The sequence below is a fragment of the Rhyacophila brunnea genome, unplaced genomic scaffold, assembly GCF_057557595.1.
Source record: "Rhyacophila brunnea isolate RB1 unplaced genomic scaffold, BYU_Rbru_1.0 scaffold_14, whole genome shotgun sequence".
Taxonomy (NCBI): Eukaryota; Metazoa; Arthropoda; class Insecta; order Trichoptera; family Rhyacophilidae; genus Rhyacophila; species Rhyacophila brunnea.
Window position 1 is genome coordinate 24918421 of NW_028232796.1, and position 27712 is coordinate 24946132.

Below are 27712 nucleotides of genomic sequence, written 5' to 3' on the forward strand. Positions count from 1 at the left end.
AAGGTAAAATACACAACCAACTATGCACAACTAAATCTGAAACATCCATCTCTCACTGCTACATCAACAATAATAATTTATGATTTTACAATCCCTAAAAAAAAGAGGTAGGTATTGAATAAGCAAAAATAATCATAAATCAATTTTCACATATTAAATAATTTATGAATACAATACAATAAACGGAACCAATAATTATTATGGAAACAATATAATTTGTCTGAAAGAATTATGATTACATTAACAAATGAAAACTTGAAATAAATAAGGGCCCATGTGCCAATTTTATTATTTGTTGAAAAAGCTTTTAAAAAATACATCATTTCTAAATTGACATAATTTTGTATTTAAAATACAAGGTTTTGAAGACATTTAACATAAGAGTAATAAAAAGCACTAAATATCTTTAAAAAATGTGACTCGAGAAGAAAGGATGTTAGTTTCATGTAATAGAGGGCCTAACCAAAGATCCATAGCTTTCAGTGGTTTCCCTATAAAAATCACTGAAGCAAATTCCAGTGTTATCCAAGTGCCATTATTGAATGGAAAAAAAAAAACAATATGGTGGAGAACATTAAAAATCAGTTCTCTTTTTTGCTTCACTTTCTTATATTTAGGCTCCATCTCTATACAAGAAGAATCTCTTCAACATATTTGGGCATAACACGAAAAGCATTGCTCGCTGTTAAATCATTCCATATGAAAATGCGACAAAACACATAGGCCTTTATTTATGAAAACAGTATATTACACTATTTCGTGTTGTCAAACATAAATTTTTGTTGCATTAATGTTGCCTTAATTAAAATACAACAATAAAAAAATGCGAAACTGATCCTGACGATTATTAAATTATGTAGAATAAGGTTACTACATACATTATTAGAACCTGTCTAATCTTACGTTGTGATGTTTTTTTTTTTGGACTTGTGCCTTTATTGGCAGTATTGGGGTTGCCTTTTAGAATAATCCTCATAAAACTCAGCGTCGGTTTTTGTGGCATTTGGGCCTTTAATTAATTCAAATCTTAAATAATACATTCAAAGATATTGCTTGAATAAAGTAAAATGGTACAAATATATTTATGTACAGAATGCCTAATTATAGTGTTTGACCGTTGATGTAATATATTTTACATTTAATTGTATGATATTAATATTAAAAAATATTCTTTTAAAAATACACTTAATTCAGTGTAAATAATATTTATATCAGAAACAAAATGTATTGTTTGCATGTATTTAATCGGTCAAAAGATTAATTTAATTCCAATAAAAACTCATGTTTCAAAAAGATATGTTGATTCAATTTTTAACATAGATAGACGTGCTGTTTATATGTTTAGCCTGGATAATTACGTAGTTGTAAAGTTTTGTCTTTTTACAAACAAATATGACATTAGCAATTCAAAACTATCACAAATCAATTTTATCATGAGATGGAGGTTTTACTAGCAATCATAACAAGCAATATCATATAAATAAATTTATTAGTCTGATAAATAATGAGCCGAGGATTGAACGAATGCACCAATGACCAAGTATAAGTAAATCGACATAAAATTAAAAATATGTGATTGTAAATTCCACATACATATTTTCAACAGTCTACAGTCTACACTCTTGTGTAGAACAGGGGTAGCAAACTTTTTTACATTTATATGCCAAAAAAAATTTAATAATGGTTGTGTTAGGTTAAGTTAATCGAGAGCTTTTTTTAAGAAAGCTCTTCCGGCCAACATTTTAAAATCTAGAGCGTTTTTGTGTTTTCACTGCACTATGTTACAATACAATTAGATTTCTGCAAAAATCAAAATTTCATCAGGGATCAAACTCGACTGCATTTCCCAAAAATTTTCTGACAATGTCATTATTGGCAGGGTCCCAACAGAAATGCCACGCCGCTCTAGAATAATATGTACATTATTATTTATTCCAAGGAAAAAAATTACATTTGAAGGGGTAAACATCAGACAAAAAACATTCAAATTATATATATCACTAAAATTAATAACATTTCGAAAGCAATAAGCTAAAAAAGCATAAGTGACAATATCAAGTTTTATTAAGTTGTCATATATTTTTTATCAATTACCCTCGTTATGGAATGACTCTTGCTGTAGCACTTTTGAGACGCTGAATGACAATTCTAATCAATATAGTCATAAATAGCTCCATTTCTGCCAAAATGTCCCTTAGACCTTAAATTTGGCATAACGACTTCAATTTTATACACAGGATTCATGGAGGAAATCACAAAATGCTTATAATTTTCATAGAGCAGTTACATAATATTATCTAAATCCTGATTTATGTTCAAATAGATATGTGGTGATTTGAGGATCGCTTTCAGCTATTATTTTGCTTGTACTTGTCACTTGTACTTGTTCAATCCTCGAACCCTTCCATTATTCACAACAGTGATTCGGACTTTGATGACATTAAAATTTACAAATGAGGGTGGAGGGTGGTAGGGGAGGGAAGTTCAAAACAACAGTTAGTATACATGTATAATTGTACAATCAACAATCAAATCGTTGTAAAAACTTCTACACTGCATTGTAAAAATTAAAAAAATACGTTTACATACATAAAAATCCTCCTGCATTACGCTACACTTAAGTTGTATACACCGATCCTTACTTAATCTAGAATTGTCAAAATTTTTGGCACATATGACATCAAGTGAATAATGGTAAAATAATATTATAAATAATATCTGTACCTCAGAGCCAGAATTTCATATGTACGAGATTCTACAGCAAATGAATTTACAAGTAGTTACGGTTTTTATACTCGAATACAAATTGAAAAATAATATGTGTATTTGCCAGACCCAGGATTCGAACCTAGGACCGATGACATTATAAGCCGACGCATAAGTTATACTTAAGGTACCATATCGTTCAGAGCCAATTCAAATTCTGAGACTATTCACAACAGAAACTGAGAAATGAAAAAACTGAAAGCGGCAAAAAAAATAATATGCGAGGTTCGAGAAACAAGGTTGGCTGTAGTAAGAATTTTATTTTTCCAAAAAGTGAACCTCATCTGCCTTCCTCCGTTTTCAATAATTGTCTTGCATATGTGCAGCAGTTAGTTTCATTCATTAGTCATTATGTACTTGTAAGATAAAATTTATTACGACGTTGTTAGGCATCGTTTGAGCTTTCCGAAGAGTAGTATTTGTCAAAATGTGATTATCGTAGATGATATTGATATGGTTGCCATTTAGGCAGCTTTCATGATTTTTTGATGATTCTTTTTAACGATGTATCGATAATCGTTCTAGTCTGACGCTGCAAGTGCCAAGATGACTCCGCTATGTGTACCGAAATATTGCATTTTTCCGAAAGCGTTTTATTTGGACATACGATACACTGGCTCTCAGGTACAGATGGGTTTTTAAGAGACTCGTTTTATGGTATATCTTGTTGTTTACCACATAATCAGTAAATAAGTTTATTAACCGATGTATGGAAATATCGTCACAAATTTTAAATAAACACAAATTACAGATTAAGTTTAATTGCCTTGAAAGTGATAAAATTGTTTTTTTATCATTGGAAAATGTTACATTGGTCGTAATACTAAAAATTGAGACGACTTATTATGAATTATATACCTATACTCAAAACGCATTCTCAGAATACAGTTTCAGAATTAAAAAAGAAATTTATATCATACATACTTAAAAAATACCACGTATGATATTTCAGTCATGAATATTCTATTTACATTTTAAATACTCGCACGACTCCCACGGTGTGACCACATTAAAAAATTAACAGTAGTTTGGTAGACGATGTCTACCAAACGAAAACTTCGAATATTAATAATTTAAATTGTCACTGTTTTATATTGTCACTGTGCACGCCAAACCGATCATGCGTTGATTATAAAAACTTTATAGGAGACAGAAAACTAATTTTAAATTACTGAATCCTTCGAAAACGATGTTCATTGTAAAATATCTGCACCAAATGGGATTTGAATTCATCACCATTCACCACAACAATTGCGTTAGTTGTCAGTTCAAATCTTATTCAATGCAAATATGTCCTATTACAAAAACAAAATAGTTTAATTAAAAAATTAATCATTAGCTTCGGTTTTAGGACAATTACCTCACGGACATTAACCCCTTGTATCAAAAACCCCCCATATAAAAATATTTTTTTTTTAAATAAAATTTCATTGACATAACAAATTATGGATACAAAGTTTATTTCGTCGCTGTATGTTAAATAGGTACTTCATATGTGGTGATTTTGACGACAATGAGTTATTGATACCACAAAATGTACATTTTTTTCCCTCTACCATATAATATATAATATATTATATCACTTTTGGGGAAAGATCAAATAAAAAATTAAATCACCAAATGAAATCAATATCAAATTAATAGATACTATGTGAGAGCATCCAAAATCATGCACCCTAATTAATCCTAAGTGATAAAAATGTGGAAAAAGCTACAATTTTACCATTTAATAATAAATATATTATAAAAAAATATGATTATCCAATTTTAATTATGATTATGATGTACATAAAATGTTAAAACATATAGGTACCTACCTATATCATTTATGATTATTTTTTAAAACAGTTTTTTTTTCGATTATCTCAATATGACTCAAACCACATAGGAGGTATTTAAAATACAGTGACGATTTGTTTAATGTTTTAAAATGAATTTGACATAATAAAAACTTATTTGAGTTCACCAGCGCTACAGAAACATACACGTTTTCATGAACTTCTAATCCAAAATTATTGTATTTATCTGCTTATTAATCTTTTTTACCATATTTAATTTACTCTGCCGACATGTCAAACGGGGGTAATTAATTGTCTGTGATTTTTTATGTGGGAGATAGTGTCCGAGAGGGTTATTTACACGGGGGGTTATTGTCCTGTCACCAAAGGCAAGTTTTTCTTCAACCCTTTTATACCATCAGATACTTTTTTTCTTTATATATTGGTTGTGAATCAAAACTCTATTTTATAAGAGCTCACATGAGTGATTTCGCAAACACAATGACAATATGCAGTGTCATGACTGCTTAGTTGAAATTCTCACAACTCAATATTGTTTTATGCAGGTAACAAAAATGATCGTATGACTGAAATTTAAACCGAGCAGTGGAAATTAGAAATAACATCTTATTCGAGAAACATTACAGTAGTTATAATAATATTAATTAAGTTAGTAAGCGGATGTGTTTAGCTATTTCTTTTTGGGCTTTTTGGGATTCCTGGAGCGGCTCTTGGCTTTGCAGAGCGGGCAGATGGGGGCGTTTCTGTGGATCTGCTGGTGGCACGAGAGGCACGACTTCATCGGGGGTGGCTGCTGTCTGCTTCAACAATAAAATAAACATTCCTTACAACGCTACCTTCAAATTAAACGTTTTCAACTACACTCAACGCTCTTGCTCAACAGATGCTGAAATTTAACATGTATGAAATAAATCACAAATTCAAAACAGCAGGCATAGCCCGTTGAAAAACTGGGCAAACCAGTGACATTTATAGGAAAACCTGGTGATAAATCAATGCAGATACAACATTGATGAGTATAGATATTATATTATGGTTCTAGGAAAATTACCCCCTAGACAAAAATCCCCCAATAAATTTTTGTATCCATTGTTTGTTGTGTCAATGAAAATTTAATTTTTTAGGGGGGTTAATGTCAGAGGGGGGATTGTCCAGACGGGGTATTTGTCCTGTTACCATATTGATTATTCAGAATATTCTTTTATAATTCATTGAAAATCAAATATTGCTTTAATATATTTGTCAAGCGAGTGTTGTGCGTATGGGACAGATATAACTTGATAATATAAAGGCCGGTATCCACTTGTTGCATATCCATGTATCGTATCATTGTTGCGTAACAGTATGGAGGGCTAAACGTTGAACTGTCACATATTAAAATGTGTTATCATCATATCGTCATTATTTCGTCACATCAAAGGGATAATGATGATGATGATAGCCACAGTCAGATAGTAAATAATTCAGCAATTTCTATTGTAATCCTGTGTACTTATCATTAGCCGGGTCGCACATACAAACTCGTCTCGACTGCAACATGTCGAATCTATCGATAGCATTCACAAAACACATATAGCTTAATGTGATCACACACAGCATGTATGCAACATTTTTCATCAAAAAAACATCTACTGTGGCATATGCAGGCGCTACCCTATCGGTTGGCCATTTTTAACCCAGTGTCAAACTCGCAATTTTTACATGTACTTACTCGCGCGAAAATATGGCAGATAAACATAGCAACATTTCTTTCAATGGATGCACCGTGCCTAATTGACGGACAAACCCAGTATTTCCATCTTCTTACATACCGATACATAATAATCGTTGTTTCGGCGTCTGACGGGATTTTGTGGCAATAACATATATCGGGTTTGGATTTTCATTTATTACGTTTCAGAGGTAGAGTGTGTCATTATTGCATAGCGACTATGTGCCCGCAAAAAAGTTGCAACATTGCTGGCAGCTTTGATTTATAACAATGTTGCAGTCGAGACGATGTAGTATGTGCGAACGGTCTTAGACGAAACATCGCAACGAATGGATACCGGCCTTAAGAATGAAAACTGATTGCATCCTCTGACATTGCAATAGAAAGAGACACTCATATATCAGGAGATTTGTTTTCATATCCATTTCAACTGTGCTTTTCAATCTCAAGTCTGATTTCAGCCTAATGAAATTCAGTGACAGAAAAAATAAAGCGCAAGACAAAATGTCATTTCACTCAAAGAGACAAACGTTAATAATAAAATGAATTTTCTCACATAAGGGAATGCAAATGGTGCTTTCGATTGAAGGTGCTCGTAGGATCTTCGTATATATTTTTTTGTCTACAACACAAAAAAAGTTATTCTATAACGAAACGACATAAAATATAACAATGTATTTTTATAAACCATAGAGAATTTAATACCAAAATCTTTCTAAAGAGCAATAAACATTGTGTCTTAATTTAATAAAAGCAATTCAAAGATTTGCACTTGAGTTGCACGGAAGATGTTATTCCACATAACACATAAAAAATCTGCATTTATAATTCTTCGAATACATAGTCTGTCAATACTTCTACTTTTTTGAACTAGTTGTAGATTAAACAGGTGATCGCATGAGAAAACTCATTCATAAAGGTAATTCTTTACTAATTATACAGTTTTAAATTGGTAGTGTTGACAGCAGCTTTTTAAAATGGTAATTCATTAAACAAAAATTAAACCTATCTCCGTACATATTAAACAAATGCAGTGCAATGCAAATGCAAGTGGCGAGTGGATTTCCTCAACAATATTTTAGTATCATTGTAAGTTTTGAAAAGGTTGCCTATTAAGAATATTAACATCTGTATTCAACGGCACGATGGCCAAACGGTTCTGGGTCTGGAATACATTTCTCGTAAAAAACACGAATCTGTTAATACAACCTATACCCTGTGGAGGACCACATGATCGTCTTAGCATCGAACATGTTTTTAAACCGATTAAGGAAATTAACTAGTCAATCGACCCAAAATAAATTAATTATATGAAAATCCAGTGTTTTTTCCTGCCAATTAGCTTACTTCCTTACTGTTTCTGGCATGTTTTTGTCAATTGCCATTGGCAACACCGCCTGATACCGTGTTGGACAAATTATGAATTAATTTTTGAGACTATCCATGAATGTATGTATCTTTTATATTTACATATGATAATAAAATGCCATGCATATCTTATACTAGCCGATATATTATATTGTATCTTTAAATTGTGACTAATTTGGAACAGCTGTCAAAACCCTGAAGAATCAACAATGAACTATGTTTCTCAGCGAGATATTATTAAAAACCTAAATCCATTAGAATTTAAACAATATTTCATTGCCAACTCGATACATCATTTTTTAATATTTCCTTTGAATTAGTATCCAACGCATCATTCATTTGGATGGATCAACAAAATAGTAACATAATTAATTAATCATTCAAAATATTCCAGATTATATTAATAGTTTACAAATTGGCAAGGAATTGGTAATTTTATGGAGATTAATTTTCGTTAAGTGTACATTACATGGATATATAAACTTTTTAACATTCCAATAAAAATTTCCTTCAAATAATAGGCATGTGATTAGAATTTAAAATTGATCACACCTCACAGTGAAACGATACAAATTGTAATTTATTAAGGTTGTAAAACCAAATAAAAACAGCGGTAATGAAAATATTAATCACTTGAATGTGTGAAAGAAATGAAATAATAAAAAGCACAGCCGGTGAAATATGTCAACAAAATGGTGGATAAAAAATGGATGGTGGAGCAGGATAAATACATCTAAAAAATTAGTATAAAAATCAAAATACTGTCCGACAACAAGTCGGCGATAACAGGAAGTCGCTATAGTCGCATATAGAAGACTTCTCAGTGACGTACCTGTCATGGCAACAACGCGTGCTTAAATAATGTAACGGCTCTCTTTTTAGATGCGAATCCTTTTCTTCTTCGTAATAAACCAAAAATTTACTAATAATAATTCTAACATCACTCCTGATCGTTTTATAGAAAAATTTCTCATTATAAAAAGCTTAAAATTATGCCAATTGAAAGATCTACACTACGGGACGTAAGATGAAATGATAAATTTGGGGGCGTTCCTCATTTGAAAACGGAAATGCAATTAGCTGCACTGGAAGGGATTGTTAGTTCACAGTTTTAACACGTGAACAAGAAGTTCTTGTACGATAGTACATAGTATGTTTCTTTTCGAAACATCCTTAATCCGATGAGATTTTCTAGTGACAAATTATAATTTCTTTTATTTTGTTAACTGTCAATTCATGGTGGAATTGCATTGTATTGTTGTTTTTATTTAATAAAACGCAATTTTTTTTTTTGTAGTACTTATTCCACTTTTAATCAAGAGATTAGGACCGGTTTCGTCCGCCTCAGAGGGACATTTTCAACTGAATACAACTGAGTATACTCCCTCTGAGGCGGACGAAACCGGTCCTAATCTCTTGATTAAAAGTGGAATAAGTACTACAAAAAAAAAAAATTGCGTTTTATTAAATAAAAACAACAAGACAAATTATAAAATAAAGATGTGTTAATATTTTTCATATCAGTACATAGCGCCCACAATGGCTCTGCGGGTAATGTGTCGGTCTATAATGTCGTGCATTCCGGGACCGAATTGTGGGTCTGGCAGAAAAAATCACATGTTGTTTTTCAATATGTGTTTGGACCTAATAAGTTGAGCAAATGGCTAACATCCAATTCTAATATAGAAAGAATAGAAACATAATTGTTACAAAATCAAAACAATCCATGCACTTGCTATGCAATCCATGCCATTTGAATGTATAAATTCAATTCGGTTGTGATCATCGCATGCGATGATTGCATAAGTAAAATCACAACATAACTAATTATTCTACTGACTCGAGATGAGTCCTCACTCAATTTATCTAATATTGTTTTGATGTAATGTCTGTATAGTTATGTTTCTGACAGTCCTGACAGTCTGAGTTATATTATATTTTCAATGACGACTGCAAAATTCTTCAGTCTTAAATAAAAAAAATTAATTGATATTCTAATATTTTTGATGATAGTAATTATTACCGCCCGCCGTAGTTTATCGCAAAATGTCCGCTTCTGCAACCAACTGTTTTTTTCAATGTGTAACAGGATCCAGACCATGGACCTAATATGTCGAGCATAAGGCTAGTAGACATTTTCTCTGTTAACAATTCGGGAGATGACGGGAGATGTTTCAATGAAACCTTGAAGTAATTAATCATCGATGATTTCCAAACAACATTACGTAATTACTCTGGCTCTAAAGTCTATCGAGCCAAAACTTGTTTAAACAAAATTACTTTTGTTTAAACAACAAACAGGTCTGTTGTCATGTGACAGATCGCTGTTACAAGCCGTCACATGATTCAAAATTCTAAACAGAAACGTGTATACTTTTGCACTTTGTATAAATTTCATGATTGGATGACCTCTAACATAAATTATAGAATAAATTGATAAATCGCATAGGGTAAACAATAACACAGATAACACAAATTATTTAATATCAAGTTTTAACCGGATAGTAACGCTAGGGATTGCAATACCGAATGAAAATACAATTACCGATATTTCTAATTGAATACCGGTATTCATGAAAAATATAAAAAATGGAATTTCATAAATATAGATATAAAAATCTCTTAAAAATATTAATATTTCATAGCGAAAATATCCAAATAAGTATATTATATGTATGTAACTTTTAAAATAGGTAAAGGTAAGATATGGTACAGATGCTGATGTTTACAAATACCTATATAGTATGTAGTTGAACTATAATAGTAATTATAGCCAATAATTGGCACTTTCTTCTTCGAATGATCTTTCAATAAATTTATTTTATAAAGTGTTCTTGGATGTGTACACTTTTTACACTTAGCTACTTCTTTACTTTTATCCTATAAGAAGTAAAACCAAACACGATATTGCTCACTTTTTTGTTCAAAAAAATTATATTTCTCTATTATTCTATAAGCTAGTAATTGAGTAGATAAACATCAAATAATAAGGCACAGGCAGGTCTATTAATAGTAGACTTACTATTTCTATTATATTATAATATAAATATTCGCCACTAGGGCCGAGGTTCCAATGATTATACAAACGAACAGTAGGTATTTAAATGCAATTTCAGATACATCTAAAAATAGACCTGACAACTTATAAGACCCAACGGGCGACTAGCGAAAATATTAGGATACATTTAAAATAGGGGAAGTAGGCATCTACCTATATAATGTCATAATGTATTTTGCAAATCTGCTACTTTTTTGAAAAAATTGACTAATAACAAGTGAAATAGTTTTGTCTTCAGCGAGTTATCTTACTCTATGAGGCCGTGATCGGCAGGCCGCACATACAAATTTCGCAAGTTATCTTGTCCGACTTTAAACTCAAATTCTAGCCACTGTCGATTGATTTGCACAATTTAAAAAACACAGTGACATTGAATAATTATGAAATACTAGGCATCAAATTATCGGTATCACAGCGATTGTAGTAAGAGCTTCGCTCTACATTCATCGTGTGTCATTAAAAATCTGCGGCCCATCAAATACTGCCAAAGTAATATCGTGAGGCATAGAAAAGGTTAAGAAAAAATATTTCATAACAGTTTTTTCGATAATCTCAGAATGTGTCAACTGTCACATACGATATATTGAATATGCAGCGACGACATTATGTATTCAGGGCTCTATGTTGCGAGAGCTTACCCTGGGAAACGTCAGATTTTTCGAGTCTATACCTGAAACCATCTAAACGCCACTTTTTGAGCATAGACAACCAAGGCAAAACCGCTATTATAAGCGTAGACAATAAGTACGGTCACAGAGAACAGTGAAATATTTTAATAAACTTAATAATTAACAATACAGTTATTACGTTGGCAACAATACCTGTCGTTAACATTGCGTATAATATTCTCTATACCTGGTTACAAGGTTAGTTTGGTATATTTAATATGAAAGCTTCATATTCACGCTTCATGAATATTTATGATAGGTAATGAAAACGAAACGTTAATTTTAAGTAGGAAAAGTGGCATTTTAATGAAAATCATTGAGGTTTAATTTCAGAGCCGTTTTATCGAGGCTGTATTAACTGGGCCATTTGTTTGTGGATGCGAAATGTTTTCATGGGGCTAATAAATTTAAATGAATACGGATACGGAATACTGACTATGGATATATCTTATAAAAACAATCACTAATCAAAGAGTAAATAAAAACCATCCAAGCCATTTTCACTCGTATTTCTTATTTTATTGATTAAATTTGAGTCGGAATTATCTGAAATAATACCAATATCATTTAGTTAACACGGCTAAATTTTATATAAATATTGTTATCTATAACGTTATTTTGAACAATGTTCCTTATTTTCGCATGTTTAGAGCGTTTTTATACGAAGGATTAAGCACGAGTGTCTTCGTGTCAAAGGTTACATTATATTTATTTTGATTTTATGAAATGCATTGGCGAACTCTATTATGCTATACTGATTTTTGAGAACGGCGAATTTTATTAATTTAAAATGTTTGAATTTTATTCATTGTAAATGATTTTTATATTTGTACTTATTGTCTACGCTTATAATAGTAATATTCTATTCAGTAAAAAAAATCATACATGCACATATGATTTTTACACTTGACTATTATTCCGTATGTCTTTTTAATGTATCACCAATCTTCACCGTTCTTTGGTTACCTAATTTATGAGTGTATCGTAGAAATAAACAGTGTAAGTATTATTTTGAAATAATTGCATATTGGAAATTGGATTGAGTTATTATCTATTGTCCAACAAGAACTTCTTGGCTACGTGTTAAAACTGTGAACTAACAAACTCCTCCCATTTTTAACCGCACTTCCATTATAAACTAACAAGCTCCTCCCATTTAGTCGACGACAGCGCCTTTGGCTTACGCCCAAATCTTCTTGTTGGACAATATGCTGTAATCTGTCAGCTAGCACCATAGACTAAAATAAATAATGCGATTATTATTGATATAAATAATACAGGAGGACCTCGACTTTCGCACATAATTGGTTCCTGAAAAGGTGTGCGAATGTTGAATGTTCGAAAGTAGAAGGAAGTAAAAAAAAATTAAATTGTGTGTATTTTGAAATATGTATTTATCAAGTAAATATAAGATGTTTAAGAGACATGTTTAAGTGGGGTATGCGGGTGTTTCCATTAAAAAGTTATCAGGAGTTAACTGTTTGCCACTCTTCTTTTTCTTATTTTAAATAAAATATTTTAAATGGTAAATCATTAACTTTACAATATTGCTTAACTGCTGGCACGAAATGTAAAGTAAACCAATCTTTTAATATTAACGCAGTAAACCCAGGCTTTTTTATTTGATTACTAGAAGCAATTCTTTATCCTTCCCTTTCAATGCTCTGGGATTTTCTGGTTGATAAATTAACATTGGCATCAATTTTAAATCACCAGCCAAGTTTCCACCAAGAAGCAATGTCAATCGGTTTTTAGAAGGTTTATGCCCAGGGGCAACTGATTCTTCCTTAGATAAGAATGTACGACTAGGCATTTTTTCCAAAATAAACCTGTGTCATCTACATTAAATATTTGGCTAGAGGAATATTCTCCATCTTCAATAATTTTGGATAATGAGGAAATAAATTCTTTTGCAGCATCTTTATCCGCATCAGCCGATTCTCCAGTGAATTTAATATAAACCAACCGTTACTTGCTTGAAAAATCGTGTTAGAATCTTCTTTTTCTAGCCTTCCAATCTTTGTACAAACTAAGAGCCTTCGCTTGAATAATTGAAATATTCAGAGGGACATCTTTTTGATGTTGGTCATCGATCCATGATGACAAATATTTTTCCATTTCATCCATAACTATGCCGTGTCTTTTGGAAACAACCTTTAAAGATAATATATTTCCACAATTTTGAACGTATTCCTTAAGTTCATTTTTATTTTTCAAAATTGAACATATCGTAGTAGACCTATTTGTATCATACGAACGTCCGATTGAAGCAAAAGATTCACCGCAATCAGAACGTCATGTGAAGTTTATATGTCCTTGATTTCTTTTTGTTCGTATCAACACTGCAGTTTTTCCGTTTCTCACTCATGTTTATAAATTTTTAGGGTGAAATATTTCAAATGAAGAAAATTAGCAAAACGCACAACACGACAACGCCCGCACGCGCTCTTGCGCAAGACTAAACCTATCCTAGCCAGCTCACAAGCAAAGTGACGGGTGCGAGCAGGATGCAAGTGACGCAAGAAATGCATTTGCTTGTGAGCGAGCGAGAAGGGGATATCTTAACCCCACGGCCAGCGCGACGTTTTAAAAAAACGATTTTTTTGAAATGTGCGAAAGTCGAACGTTCGTAAGTCGAGGTCCGCCTGTAATATGGAATATTTGTTCACATTGACTGCTGACTAGATAATTACTTTTTAATTACCACATTTAAATAGCATGCTAACCAGCGCGACTTTAGCGCCCAATGTATTAATTCGCACTAATTGCCAAAAATAATTTTACAATAAATATTAGTCATACATAATTTTTGAAAAACACTATCTGAGAAAATATATAACCAATAAAAAAAATCTTTTTGAAAAAAGTAAGCCCCCGGCAGGGAATCGAACCCTGCATCTCCTGGATTTACGCCCCGTCCGTGCCTCTATGCTACAAGGTGATGTACTAATTGCGACAAATTTTAACTATTTGCCTTTTTAATATCCACTCATTAGCGTTCTTCTAAATCAAGCTACTTTGGCAATCGGTTTTTGTTTATTTAATCAAAGTAGATACCTATTACTTCAATTACTAACCGACGTCGTGGATTTCTCCAATATTTTTTATGATGTAATTTACTTGAACTTGCTAATAATTTAAATATTAGTCATTGAAATAAAGTTTACCTACTAATATGATTAGTCAATTTCGTAGAAATAATAAAAAAAAAACAGTTCACTCGTTCAATCTTTACCTACTGCCACCTGGTCGAGATCAACTAAAGTTTAATGAAAACTCGTTTATTTGAAAGGTGGAGGTAGGCTGTAGAGGTCCGACATAAATAGTGCACATTAAACTTTGTCAAATATACTTTATGTTTTCATTGAACTAAGAATACAACTTGCAGATGGGGCTGGTTAGTTTTTAAAATTTAATTAAACCCTGCCTACCCAAACCATAATAGATAAAAGATAAAAAATATTCTTCTATCTATAAAATATCTAGAATTATGTATATAAATATTTTTTATCTATTATGGTTCGGTTTAGGCAGGGTTTAGTTAAATTTTATAAAACTAACTAATACCATCTGCAATTTGTATTCTTAGTTCAATGATAACAAACAAGTATGACTGACAAAGTTCAGTGTGCACCATTTATGTTACACCTTCACAATTTACCTCCACCCTTCACCAATGAATAATACTATTCGGATTTGCCCTAATTTTTGAACATGTGAAAACTAGGGTGGCTTCTGACAATAATTGTAAATATTTTATCCGGTGCTATATTTTTTTGCAATCGATAATATTATATTTAATAGAAATTAGCAATGTACTTCTGTTGAGCTTTTGGAGACCACAAATTCATCTATGCGGAGGTAGATACCATCGCGCCTCAAGGTTTTTTAATGGATATTTTCAAATAATTTATCGGCCCCGGGACCTACCGATTTGAGAGCCCTAGTCATAGTAGTGTAGTGCAGATGCCAAACAGAAATTAAAAAAAAATAACAGTAAATAAAATTAATTAAAATGCTAAATCTACTGGGATTATAAATTATTAAAACATTAATTTTAAAAAATCAGCTTTCAGCATTGACAGCATGGTACAGAGTAATTCAAAATTGTCCATAGTACAAAATCAATATTTACGGTGATGGATAGAACTTCAGTTTATAACAAATTAACACTATTTAGAAAATTAAAACTATTGACACCCTGGTACCGATAGAAATTTAATTTAAATCAGAGATTTGTACCATTCCATGGAAATCAGTTTTAAAGTTTCCAGTCGGCACCATCAGGCCCTTTATATGTGAACTGACTAAACTATGTACAGTATAATTGTTTATTTATATTAAACAAAGCATGCACTAGCCAAATACACAATAATTGTGTTAACATTAACAATAACAAACTTTAATCGTCGTCAGTTTTATATAGATATCATAAAGATATAATTGAATCCTGAACATGCCAAAAAACAAAATCCTGGTACAGGAATACAAAACTTTTATCAATTAGAATACATTGACAACGTGCAACGAAAAAACGCAATGTAATATTTGCTTCATGTAAATTTAAATTTGAACATTCGGTATGAAAAAAAATGGACTTCGGGTAAGAAGCCGAAATATTGCATATAAGCATGGTTAAATTATTCTCCGGTATCGAAGTTTAATAAAAAAATCGTGCAGGTTCACCATTTGAAATGATCAAATACTTTTAAAGTATTCATACCATCCTGAAAGTACTTCTTTAACTGACAGAAAATAAAATTTGAAGGGCCAGAAGCAAAGTTGTGCATAGTCATGGGCAGCTGAAATCGACAACTTAGTGACTACGCCACGACACTTAATGGCAGAATAGAAAAACTCAAGTGGCAGCTGTCAAAATAATCAAGAATTATCTGATAAACCAACCATTAAATTATTTAGTGTTTAATATCTGTGAATTCATAATTATTTAATTCATATTGCGCAGTTTTCATAATTTCGCTAATGTATACCGATTGAAAAATATTTAATAAAGATACAGAAACTAGGAATTTTGAAGATGGCAGCACTTAATTTAAACCACGATAAAACCACGTTTTTTTTTTTTAATAATAACGAAGTCAAGAATAATTAAGTTAACTTAACAGTGACATCTATGTATTTGACTGACAAGTGAGTGTACAAATATTTTAGTATTTTTATGAGATAAATACTTTTATTAATAAAATAATTACAGGTACGTACAGGTACTCAACAAATCTGTCAAGTCTGAAAGCGGATTTTTAGAAGACCGAAACGTAAAAAACGGGAAAAATCATAAAATAAAAAATAAATGCAGACCTGAGGGAAACAGTGATAAAATCGTCAGCGGCAGACCTGAAGGCGGGCGGGGGCGCATGAGGGGGCGGCGGGTGCGAGGCGGCCAAGTGCACGGGGTGCGAGGACACCCCTGACGGCTTGGAGAGGGAGCCGCCTCCCCCAGCCCCTCCCCCGCCACCCGCCGGAGGGATGGACGTTTGCGAAGGCTGCGAGGCGGCGGCCGACATGTAGGGGGCGCCTGGGAGGGGTCGGAGGGGCGCAGGCGTCGCCAGCTGAGACGAGAACGTGTTGCCACTGCTACCTGCCGTTGACGGGAACCGGCTGCAAAACAAAAACACGGATCACTACATGTACATTTGTTCAACTTTTAAATATTTAATATATATAATAAACTTTTATTATATCCCAAAAGATTTTTCTTTTTAAACAATCATTACAGTGAAACCTCGTTAGTAAGAACACTGATAATTTGAAATTCGCCATAATTCGAGATTTTCCCGAAAAAAAAGTCCCTTAAACATTATTTTCATATAAATTCTTCGAATTCCTTTAATTCGAATTTCGTAATTCGAAATGATTTCAGAGTTCTGGCATATAAAAATATTCAATGATTGTAATAAAGTAACAGTATTTCATGAGCCAGTTATTGAAAATAGTGACAGACTTTTCTTAAAACATCAAAAATTTTTTTTTATGAAGGTAATAAAAATAATCCTGACATTTATGACCCAATTTTGTAGGCACATCTGTGATAGGAAACGAAATTAATGAATATATAAAAAAAAGTTTTTCAAAATTTAAAATTTTCCCCCATACACTTCATATTTTGTAATTCCAATTTTTTTTCGTTTTTCGGTCCCATGGAATTCATATTAACGAGGTTTTACTGTATTTAGATAATCAATCGAGTAAAAATGAGTAAAGTCGTGTGCGGTCTATGGGTACTGCTGATGTGGCACATCTCTAAAATTGTTCCAAGATACCAACATACACGCACATCACCGTGTGTCATGCCAACTTAGATAATATATATCCATACAAAAAATTGTACGCATCATGCAAGGCTAGGAAAAATTTACACACAATTATTTGCACGGTCCGATCAGATAGCGTGTTACGTACATATTTATTCTGGGTTAGTTGGATTAGTTTTATTCATTCGGTCAACTAGAATATACTTATAGAATAATTGTATACAAAATCAAACTGATCAAAGTGAAACTAATATTATATAACTAGTTAAATAATAAATAATATTATTTTCCAAAATATATTCTTACTACAATAATTCCACATAGATAGATAACGAGATCAACTGAAGCCTAGTCCAAACCAAGAACTTCTGTATATTATGTTCAAGTTGAGAAACAAAAATCCAAGGTAATTTGTATTAAAAAGATATTAATTTATTTGGAAACAATTTTGTTATGGTTTTCGAACTATTTGTATACAATGTTCAATGTTCAGCAAACCAATGTACCTTGGTCTGGATTAGGCATAAGGAATATTTCGTCGCCGTAGATGTCAAGGGAGCAAGCCCACAAAATCATAATGCTGAGAAACAGGTGTGCAAAGATTTTGTGTGACAAAAAAAAGTAACATTTTTTTATTGAACTTTTTTAAAGATATAATGGTGAAACTTTGAACATAAAATATACTTTGTGGTGTTATCTTTTTATTATTTTGTACAAATAACTAAAAAAAATAGTATCTTAGAAGTTATGTGTGTTATATCTCTTGACCACTGAATATTGAAATCTACAGTTGGCACACGTGTATGGTAGTCAAGAGTTTTGTGGCTTACAACGATTTTAAAATGCTTTTGTGTACTTTACTCATTTTCGCCAAATTTGTGGCTTGGCTCCCTTGACATCTACGGCGACGATTTTAACTTAGAAATAATAAATGAATGTCTTGAGCAAGCACCATTTCAAGTCACCGAATGCCACTCATGAGTAACCAAAGCAATTGACAGTAGGACTTTGGCATATGATAATGTGATAGAAATGAGAAAAACTCACTCGGGCGTGACAGGGCTTCCTTCTTCCTCATGCAAGTCGGGCAGGCGCTGCAGGCCGAGGCAGCGACGTCGCAGCGCATCCACCTCTGCCTTCAGCGGCCGCCAGTCTTCATGCAGGCGTTGGGCCGCCGAAAGCTTCCGCGTAACGCTGTCTTCGGTCTGCTTTATTACTGTTTCCATCTGCAACAAAACAATACTCAACATTAGAGGTCATCAATATAAGAGACATCGACCCTTAATCGGCAGAACAACGTAAGCGACAATTCATAAATTTTACAGGAGAAGGTTTTTTTTAAATTATTTCCGTAATTAGTTCCAAAAATGAATTCTGTTAATGTGGTTAATAATAATTGGTTACTGCCTATACGGAAATTATAAAACAATTGCATTAGTGCTTTTAGTTTTCGAGATAGTGGCGGTAACGCTGTTTTGCTTATGTCTATGACACGATATTTTTTCCAGGCATGTCGCTTACGCTATTTGGCGTAGTCGTTTTTATTTATAAATTTCATGCTAATTATCATCACAGGGCATTACTGATTAAGTATTAAAATAAATAACATAAGCACCCATTTATTTTACGAAAGGGGACGTTGTTAAATAAATTAAAAATACTTTGACTTTTTAAATTAATATTTTTGCTTGTAGATACTTAATCACATATAGGTAAAATAAAAATAAATGATTGGTATTTTTAAGGTTTCGCTTATATTATTAATATTATCAGGTATTGTTATTTTTCAAAATGAAATAGGTACGTATCTACTCGTACATAATTAAATATGGGGACCTACTAATTATGATAAAATAAAATTGTAATCAACTATTCAGTTTTACAAAAAAATTATTGTCCCACATTTTTAAGCAGTAATCGCTGTATTATCCTCATTCACATCTTCCTGATCGGATTCCGGTAAAGTATCTTCCACTGATAATCCATGTGGCAGTTTCATAAACTCATCCATCATCTCTGAGGGATATTACATTTAATACAGAGACTTTTATACTGTTACTCGTTATACTGGATTTCCGATATCGGTGATTTAGCACTATACAGCAAGGGTGGCTGCGCTTAAAGCATCACAGCACTTGATCGGGATCTGATGACATTTTCTAGGTCTAACAGTTTAGTCCTACTGTCACCAGAGTAGGTACAACATTTGGTAAGTTTTTTAAATTATGCCTTTCATAATTCACCAAATTTAATTTTGAACTTTGAAGGAATGCAAGTAGCAGCGAAAGATTTCCAGTCACGGAATTCTGCATATGACATGATGACCTAGCGTTGGAAATGATGGTGGGTCATTTTGATAGTGCCCAAACTACTATATAAATGACTCAATTGTCGCATGAATGGAATCGACCGGCATCGTAGTACGACCAGTGGGTCTATTCTATACTTATCGACCGCTAAAGTGATAGATATTATCAAACTTAGGGTAGGTTTATATAAAAGTGTTAGTACTTATTGCAACAATTATAATCAACATATTGTAATTGTTACAATAAGTGCTAATTCTATAATACAAACCTACCCTAAGTTCGATAATATTTATCACTTTATCACTTTAGCGGTCGATAAATACAGAATAGACCCACTGGTAATAGAAAATGTATTTCTATCAATTCAATGAAAGTTGAATTTTTCATAAAATAAGATAGCATACCCAGTGTTGCCCGGTTCTTATTCTGACCAATCACAGTATAATAATTCCTTGATTTTTTCCCGCTTTGTCAGTCCTGTCCAAAGATTTGTGCATGATTGCTGAGATCTCATTACTGCCACGTTTACCATCAGTTTCACCCCATAAAAAGCAGTATCCATTTTTTGTTCCACTTTCGTGGATAATTTCATTATAGTATGCGTATTTCGACTAGGGAGTGTTTAGCACCTTCTCGAGGTCAAAACTTGCGCACAAAATGTCATTGTGATTTTTACTTTTGGCCAGATCATTAAAGAACATCTCCTTGCATTTATCCTTTACGGTAAGGGGACATTTGTAAGTATCCGTTTCAATTAGCCGAAGTCTCTCGTCACCAGACATATTTGTTACTTTCTCGCAAAAAGAACACTATTATCTTTTTTGGTAGATGAAAACCCAAGTTGAACTTACTGTCTATTAAATTCGTTTCTGAAAACATTCCGAATCACGACATTAGTGGATTCATTCAAAGAATCCAAATTTTCAGTATAAATTTTATACTTATACATTTTTAACATTTCAAAAATCTATAGGAAGATACTATTCTTCGTAGATTATTCCGACAGTAGTGAGATGTAACGGCGGGTAATTATTGTTTAATAAACTCTATTACCAGGTTTATTTTATCTCAGCCAGTTTTACTGGACGGCGCGAGCTTTGCTCCCAAATCGTTTTTCGCACAACTCACTACCAGACGGACCACCGAATAAACCGTACCGTAGCTTACACTATCAAATAACGTCGGTTACGTTGTTTTGCTCTACTTTATAATGCGATACAAGTTAAAACGCTAAAAGGCACAGACCCTAAAAAAATGTCACGTGATTGAGATCGGGCTCTAATATTTTTGTCACTTATGCGCTAGGTGATATTGAACAGTTCTCCATTTAAAACTCAATTTACCAAAAAGTGTCGCTTACGTTGTTCTGCCGATTAAGGGTCGACATCATGTTGTAATGAGGGGAAGGGGTTGGATAATATAATGTGATGAATTGTGACTTGTGACAAAGGAGACTTGTGTTATCAAATATGAAACAACACCATTCTTCCAAACCTAAAATTCAATGTTAATGCTTCAGTTCTTCAATAAGTATTTCTTATCACAGCATGACGTGTGGCCCTTTAACTATTTTTAGCAATTCTTGACATTGAGAAAAATATATTTTCCATTTTAAAGAATTCTTTTGTTTAGTTTAAAATCTTTTGTGGAAACATTGCTGAATTAGCATCGAGCATACTAAAACCTCAAACGACTTCCTCTATTAATTACAGTCAAAATTCTTTGCCACAAATGTTGAATGAATTTAAATAGACTAATAATAAAAGATGTACAGACAAAATGAATTGTATTGAAAACACTGTGGATTAAAAAAACAAAGAAGACGACTGTTTGGATAAGCTTGTTTATAACCCATTGAGTAAGCCATAACAAAACACAGCTGTTGTGTAACCGTGCGCCATAATATCGAGAGAGCATGCAGAAAGCATAAAATATCTATTCTATTTTGAATAAGTACATGTACATAACATCAAGTAAAATGAAACATGCTCTCAATATTCAATTGAATATTACTTCTGCATCATTTGACTGCGGCTAAATAAACGGTGAAGGCGTTGTTTGGTTGGCAAAAGATGCACATGCAACAGGTATGAAAAGATCAGAGCTCTACCCCCACAAGAGGGGTGCTGACAGGGCTCTAGCCTGATGGCTCGGGCGGGTCGAGCAGTTAAGTGAGATAAACACAAACCACAAATTTGCTCTAATAGTAAAATAAAGTGTAATTTGATGTGATATGATAATTAATATAATTAAATTGTAATGAATGTGTAGAACTTTTTTTTATAATTGTTTTTAGTGTATTTCTTGACTAACATAAAATGGTTATTTATCCAATATGGTGAAGGGTCGCATATTACTTAGCTACCACAAAAGGGGGTCACGACCATAATATGACACAAATACCGACAACTCAATAATTCAAGTGGATTTATTTAAAAATACAAAAAAAAACGCTGAAAATACATAGAATACCTTAGATTTTACTTCGTGGAACTTTTGAGGTTCCGCGGAATACCATTTGGGTAATACTACTGTAGAACATCATTGGGGGCCCGCTTCAGGATGTGGGGTCCATGCACTGTACAATCACAATTATAGATGTAAAATTGCAATTTAAGGTTGCTGCCCAACGAGAGAACACAGGTCACAGATCCTTGAAGGACGATTTTGGAGTCGGACCAAGAACCTGAACGTCGGTAGCGCCAGCTTAACGCTAAAGGATTGCTGACAACAAGAATATCTGAGTCTGCTCATCTAACTAAAGCAAATATTACCACATTTATAATACAACAGTACTCACAGCATTAATGTCTGCATGAATCTGCCTGAGTTCCTCCACGTGGCTCATCTTTTCCTGCTGCAATAGCTCCATCTCCCTTCGGTATTGTGCTAAACATCTTCCCTCTTGGTCTCCCGATCTAACTTCGTTTAATATACTCCGCTTAAGCCGCTCCAGTGCTATAGTTTTATTTCTGAAAAGTAATAAATAAAAGCCCTCATAAGCATTTCTACTTTTCATATAATTTATTCAATATCATAAAATGCATATTATATATGAGAGGAATTTCTGAAGAGCTGAGAATACATAGATGTCTGAATAGAATATTCAAGAGTGGCTCATTTGTCGTGAGCTATCTCCAGCGGCCACTCACTGTCTATGTATCCCTCTGGAGGCGGCCTAGGAGACAAAAGCTTATAGGGGATCCTTTATAAAATCTTAAATTATCATAAAGATTCGTTGCATCAAACATCTTGACATGTACATCTGAGCCTTCTTACCCTCAAGATACTTACTAGAAGATCACTATCTTTAACTAAAATTTGCACAAAGCATTCGGCATTAGTATGAATGCGTTCCCTTTGATTTTCTCTAATTTGTCCAAAATTGTTCTTTAGGGAATTTTGGAGACGTCTAAATAAAATATTAATAAGTGACCTTCCATTATTCCGGAAGCAGGAAATGTTTGACAAACGTGTTCTTCCAGTATTAGTATTACAAGTGCGAATCATTAACCTAACAGATGCATTTTAAGCATATGATGTAAGGATTGAGGAAATAAATGTATAATGGTACAAAGCAGAGACGGGCAAACAAAAATAGATTTTATTACTTTTATAAATTTTATGTTTAAAATTAAGTACATTAAGACTGGAGCTGAACAGGACAAGGTCATTCATAGTTCTGTCAGAAATTAACCTCAGCGTTGAAAGGACGTCATTTTAATTCAGTCTAACCTCAAAAACCTCTAACCATCGGGGATTTATTTTACGAAACGCAATAATTATTAATTACAATTCTCATTCGAATGAATAATCATTATTATTATTAGTATTATTATCTTCAAACATAACATGTATGCGACGTAACCTGATGCTGGCCGTAGGAATACAGGGCTGTCAAAATAATATCAATCTAATGGAACGTTTTAAAGAGTTACAAATTTAAAGTTAAAAATTGCTAGTAAGCTATTTTCTTATTATTTCATCTGTACAGTAGTACAGATGGAATAATTACATATTTCCAAGCGTCAAACGGCATACAACATTCATTTAAAATAAGTATGAAAAGACTAGCTGATTATGTTATGTTATTTTTGTATTGTTCTTATTTTTTTGCTTATCGAAATATTTCACATATTATCTGATGATGTGTATTTTGGGTATATCGTAATATGTATCTTGTATCATTAAAATTGCTATTAAGTTGATATAACATAGGAAAATCTGTAAATCATTAAAATGTTAATTTCGTTATAGTTTTTAACTAATCCTGTGCAATTACATATTAGATTTAAACACTGTTGTACTGTGTGACTTATATAATATCAGATAGCCTTACACGAGATGGGCAAGATAAAAAATAAAACTGTAGGATGTCGGCAGAAGAGTAAACAAAACCCAGCTCATTGGATAACCGAATGGTAAGCAACTGTATATATTATATTTTTCCACCAAATTGCACACAATTAAAAACAATTTATCATAAAAACAAGACGTCTTCGACAGCCATGGGTGATTCAATACTGTCGGTACCTTTTGTCTTGTTCTCAGCGATCCGCTAGCTTTGAATAAAAAAAAATTGTGGGTGACTCGTTACACGTGACACGTTAATAATCATTTTTTATAAGTATAAATTATTTCTTGCATTGGCTTTACTTACCAACAAAATACAATAATTATTGTACCTACCAACTAAAAGTAAAATTGCGTTACTTGTTTGTAAAAGTGTCAGACTAAATTAATTAAACTAATCGGGTAAGTAATAAAAAGTCATTAATTGAGTTAGCATTTACTTGGTAGAATTCCATTTTAAAAGAAATGAAAATATAATTAATTATATTTTCATTTCTTTTAATAAAAAGTCACTTTCTTTTTATAATAAACAGACATCACTATATTCCACTTTTTTTTAAAATATGCATTAGAATTAAACAATATGTACCTATTTTTTTTTTATAATTATGTAATAGGTCTTACACATTCAAAATAAATACTATTCATTAATAATGTTTTTTGGATAGCACATGAAATAAAAATGTAGGTAGATATGTATTTCAACATCCTTCTATGTTTAGCTCTCGGACAATTTCAGGTTAAAACGTTATTAATATATTATTATTAAGTTTATATTGTGGCTATCCATCATATTGGTTGCAATATTTCCCACCAAACAGCTGATTAACAAATTGAATTTAGTAACATTTACGTATATTAGAAGATATCATTTCTTGGTCACCCCATATTTTATACACTTTGACAGTGTTATGATTTAAATTTAATTACGAGATCATTATTTACTTTAGACCAAAGCATTGTCGGCGACCTTTGAATATTACCAGTAGAGCAACAATTCCGGACCACATGTAAAAAAATCATATTTTCAATTCTCAAGGGCAATTCTGTAGAGCGTCCCCTTAAGAACAAATGACTAACATTTAAACTGAAATAGTCCTGGCACGTAACAATTTATGTTTTAGCGAACAAATTTTAAAGTGAATCAAAAAACAAAAGAGATTATTACTATTATTACAGTATAGTATAGTGGTGGCGAACCTATGTCACCCGTGCCACTGGTGGCATGCGAGATGATTTTGCATGGCACGCGTTTGAAGAGAAAAAATAATACCTATAATCATAAATGACAGTGATGGCATTGTATAAAAAATAGCAAGCAATAGGTACTCTTCAAGAATAAGAATTACGTTTAAGGTAAATATATAATTGCATAGGTCGGTCATTAGGCTTTAAGCGTCACATATAATATTATCGCACTCACTAGAGGAAGCCGCACCGCAAACCTCTGATTTCGATCGATTTACAATGCTTGAGACCACTGTAGCGAGAGAATGCCTCATCTGATATAAGCAATGCCAATTTCAATTTATGCGTTAAAGAACCAACCTAATATCATTTCTACCCACAAACATGGCTGTACCAAATAAAAAACAAGAGGAGCTAGTAGTTGTAATTCTGGCAGACAGTTTCAAAATTAGTGGACCGAAATGTATGGCGTAATTGAAAAAAGTGATAAGCTATATGTGTGCTATGTTCTGTGAGTGGTATATAGATTCTAGAACATTGTCATTTTTTAATAGAATTCTTAAAAACTTTTTTCCCCCATGAAAAACTGCTCGACACATTACACAGTCGAAAAATAATATTTAAGAAATTTTGGCACGCGTACGTAAAAAGGTTCGCCAACCCTGGTATAGTAGGTATAAAAAACAAGATGATTATCACTTTTATTTCTTAGATATTCCAACGTAAAGTTTTGATGGTTATAATAACCTTGAAAATTGGATTAATGAAATTTTTTTTCGCAAGAATCATTTATGTTCATTTATCACCTATTATATTATTGTACACCCTTTTAAGTCATCTATGACTTTGAGAAGGGTGTTATTATTTGCCATGGTAAAACATGTTAAATAGATACCAACAACAATAACTTGAGTGGCGGTGGTGTTAGTGTCGCGATCTAAGTATCGACGATGTATTGCGAGCTAACGTTAAATAATAAAATTATTATGTTTAATTCACCTAGTTCACTACAGTAGCCTTGCTTGCATTCAGAAAACGAATAATTGCGTTTAGAGTTTAAACTATCAGAGTCTGAGATTGAACTAGGTACATGGTTTGACTGCGCCGTAGTTCTAGCATTATAAATTACCCCACAAACTTGTTATACTCGCGTTGTATCAAATCAATGTAAAAGTTAATAGATAAAATATACCATACACACTTCGATCAACCCACGACTTATAATTTATAAATAAGACAGAATGAAAGAAAGAAGAATTCCACCCCAAACATTGTTTAATATTGTCTTCACCACTGCACAATATGATCACAAAGGTTATGGTAATAAGTTTTACTACCGACTACTATAGTAGCCACAACGTATCTTGTTACTTCGCCAACATGAATATCATAGTCGCTTCCCTCCATGGATTGTTCCACATAACATTTTACTAATTACTACTAGATACTAATTATTTGAAACCACCTAGGTATATACTCGTTATTTTATTATTTATAGATACTTTTATCATGAAAAGGAGATAGAACATTCGTTTCGGTAAGTGACATCCTATACAAATTTGACTATAACGTTTTTGATTGTGTGTCTTGGAAGCACCATGCAAATCCCAAAATTTGATTATATAGTCATAAAATATAATATAGGCATCGAAATAAATACCAGTAAGCACTACAACTCTGACAGCAACGACAAAAAGCATAAAAATTGTGTTTATTTTCACCAACTTTATCAATCCAAACAAAATCTGTCATTCAAAAATTGGTACGAATCATCAATGTTTATTAAAAAATTTGTAGTGTAAATAAACGTCATCATTACTATCGGTTGGCTACTTGCAATACTAATAATATTGAAAGTGATTTGTTTTAAAAAACACCATTATAATAACGCAATTATCGATCGAGTCCACAGGTGAAAGCTTTACTCCCGGGCGACGAAATACTCTTGACAAATACTTATCAGCCATGATGCATAATGATAAGCTGGATTATTGAACGATTTGTTGAAATAAAATTAGGCCGCAAGCTTACCGTATATCCTTCATGGCTTCTAATTTGTGATATATATCCCGCTCATTCACTGCTGTCATATTATTGTCCAAAAATTTACATACACAACATTTGACAATGATTGTTTCGGACCGCGAAGCGATATTTCAGGTAAATTCTATGGCAAGGCAATTGAAATAAAATAGGCATAGACAAATATAATACGTTCAG

General features: G+C 32.5%; 1 protein-coding gene across 1 annotated transcript; it reads right to left on the reverse strand.

Moving 5' to 3' along the window:
- Nucleotides 1-4623: 4623 nt before the first annotated feature.
- Nucleotides 4624-27691, reverse strand: LOC147075779 (zinc finger C4H2 domain-containing protein). The gene is made up of 5 exons (XM_085942083.1): nucleotides 27524-27691; nucleotides 22752-22923; nucleotides 18690-18868; nucleotides 16690-16989; nucleotides 4624-5362 (listed from the first exon to the last, which is right to left on the reverse strand). Exons 1-5 carry the CDS (start codon nucleotides 27580-27582, stop codon nucleotides 5236-5238), a joined length of 837 nt encoding a protein of 278 aa, XP_085798209.1. The 5' UTR covers nucleotides 27583-27691; the 3' UTR covers nucleotides 4624-5235.
- Between the last annotated feature and the right edge of the window lie 21 nt (nucleotides 27692-27712).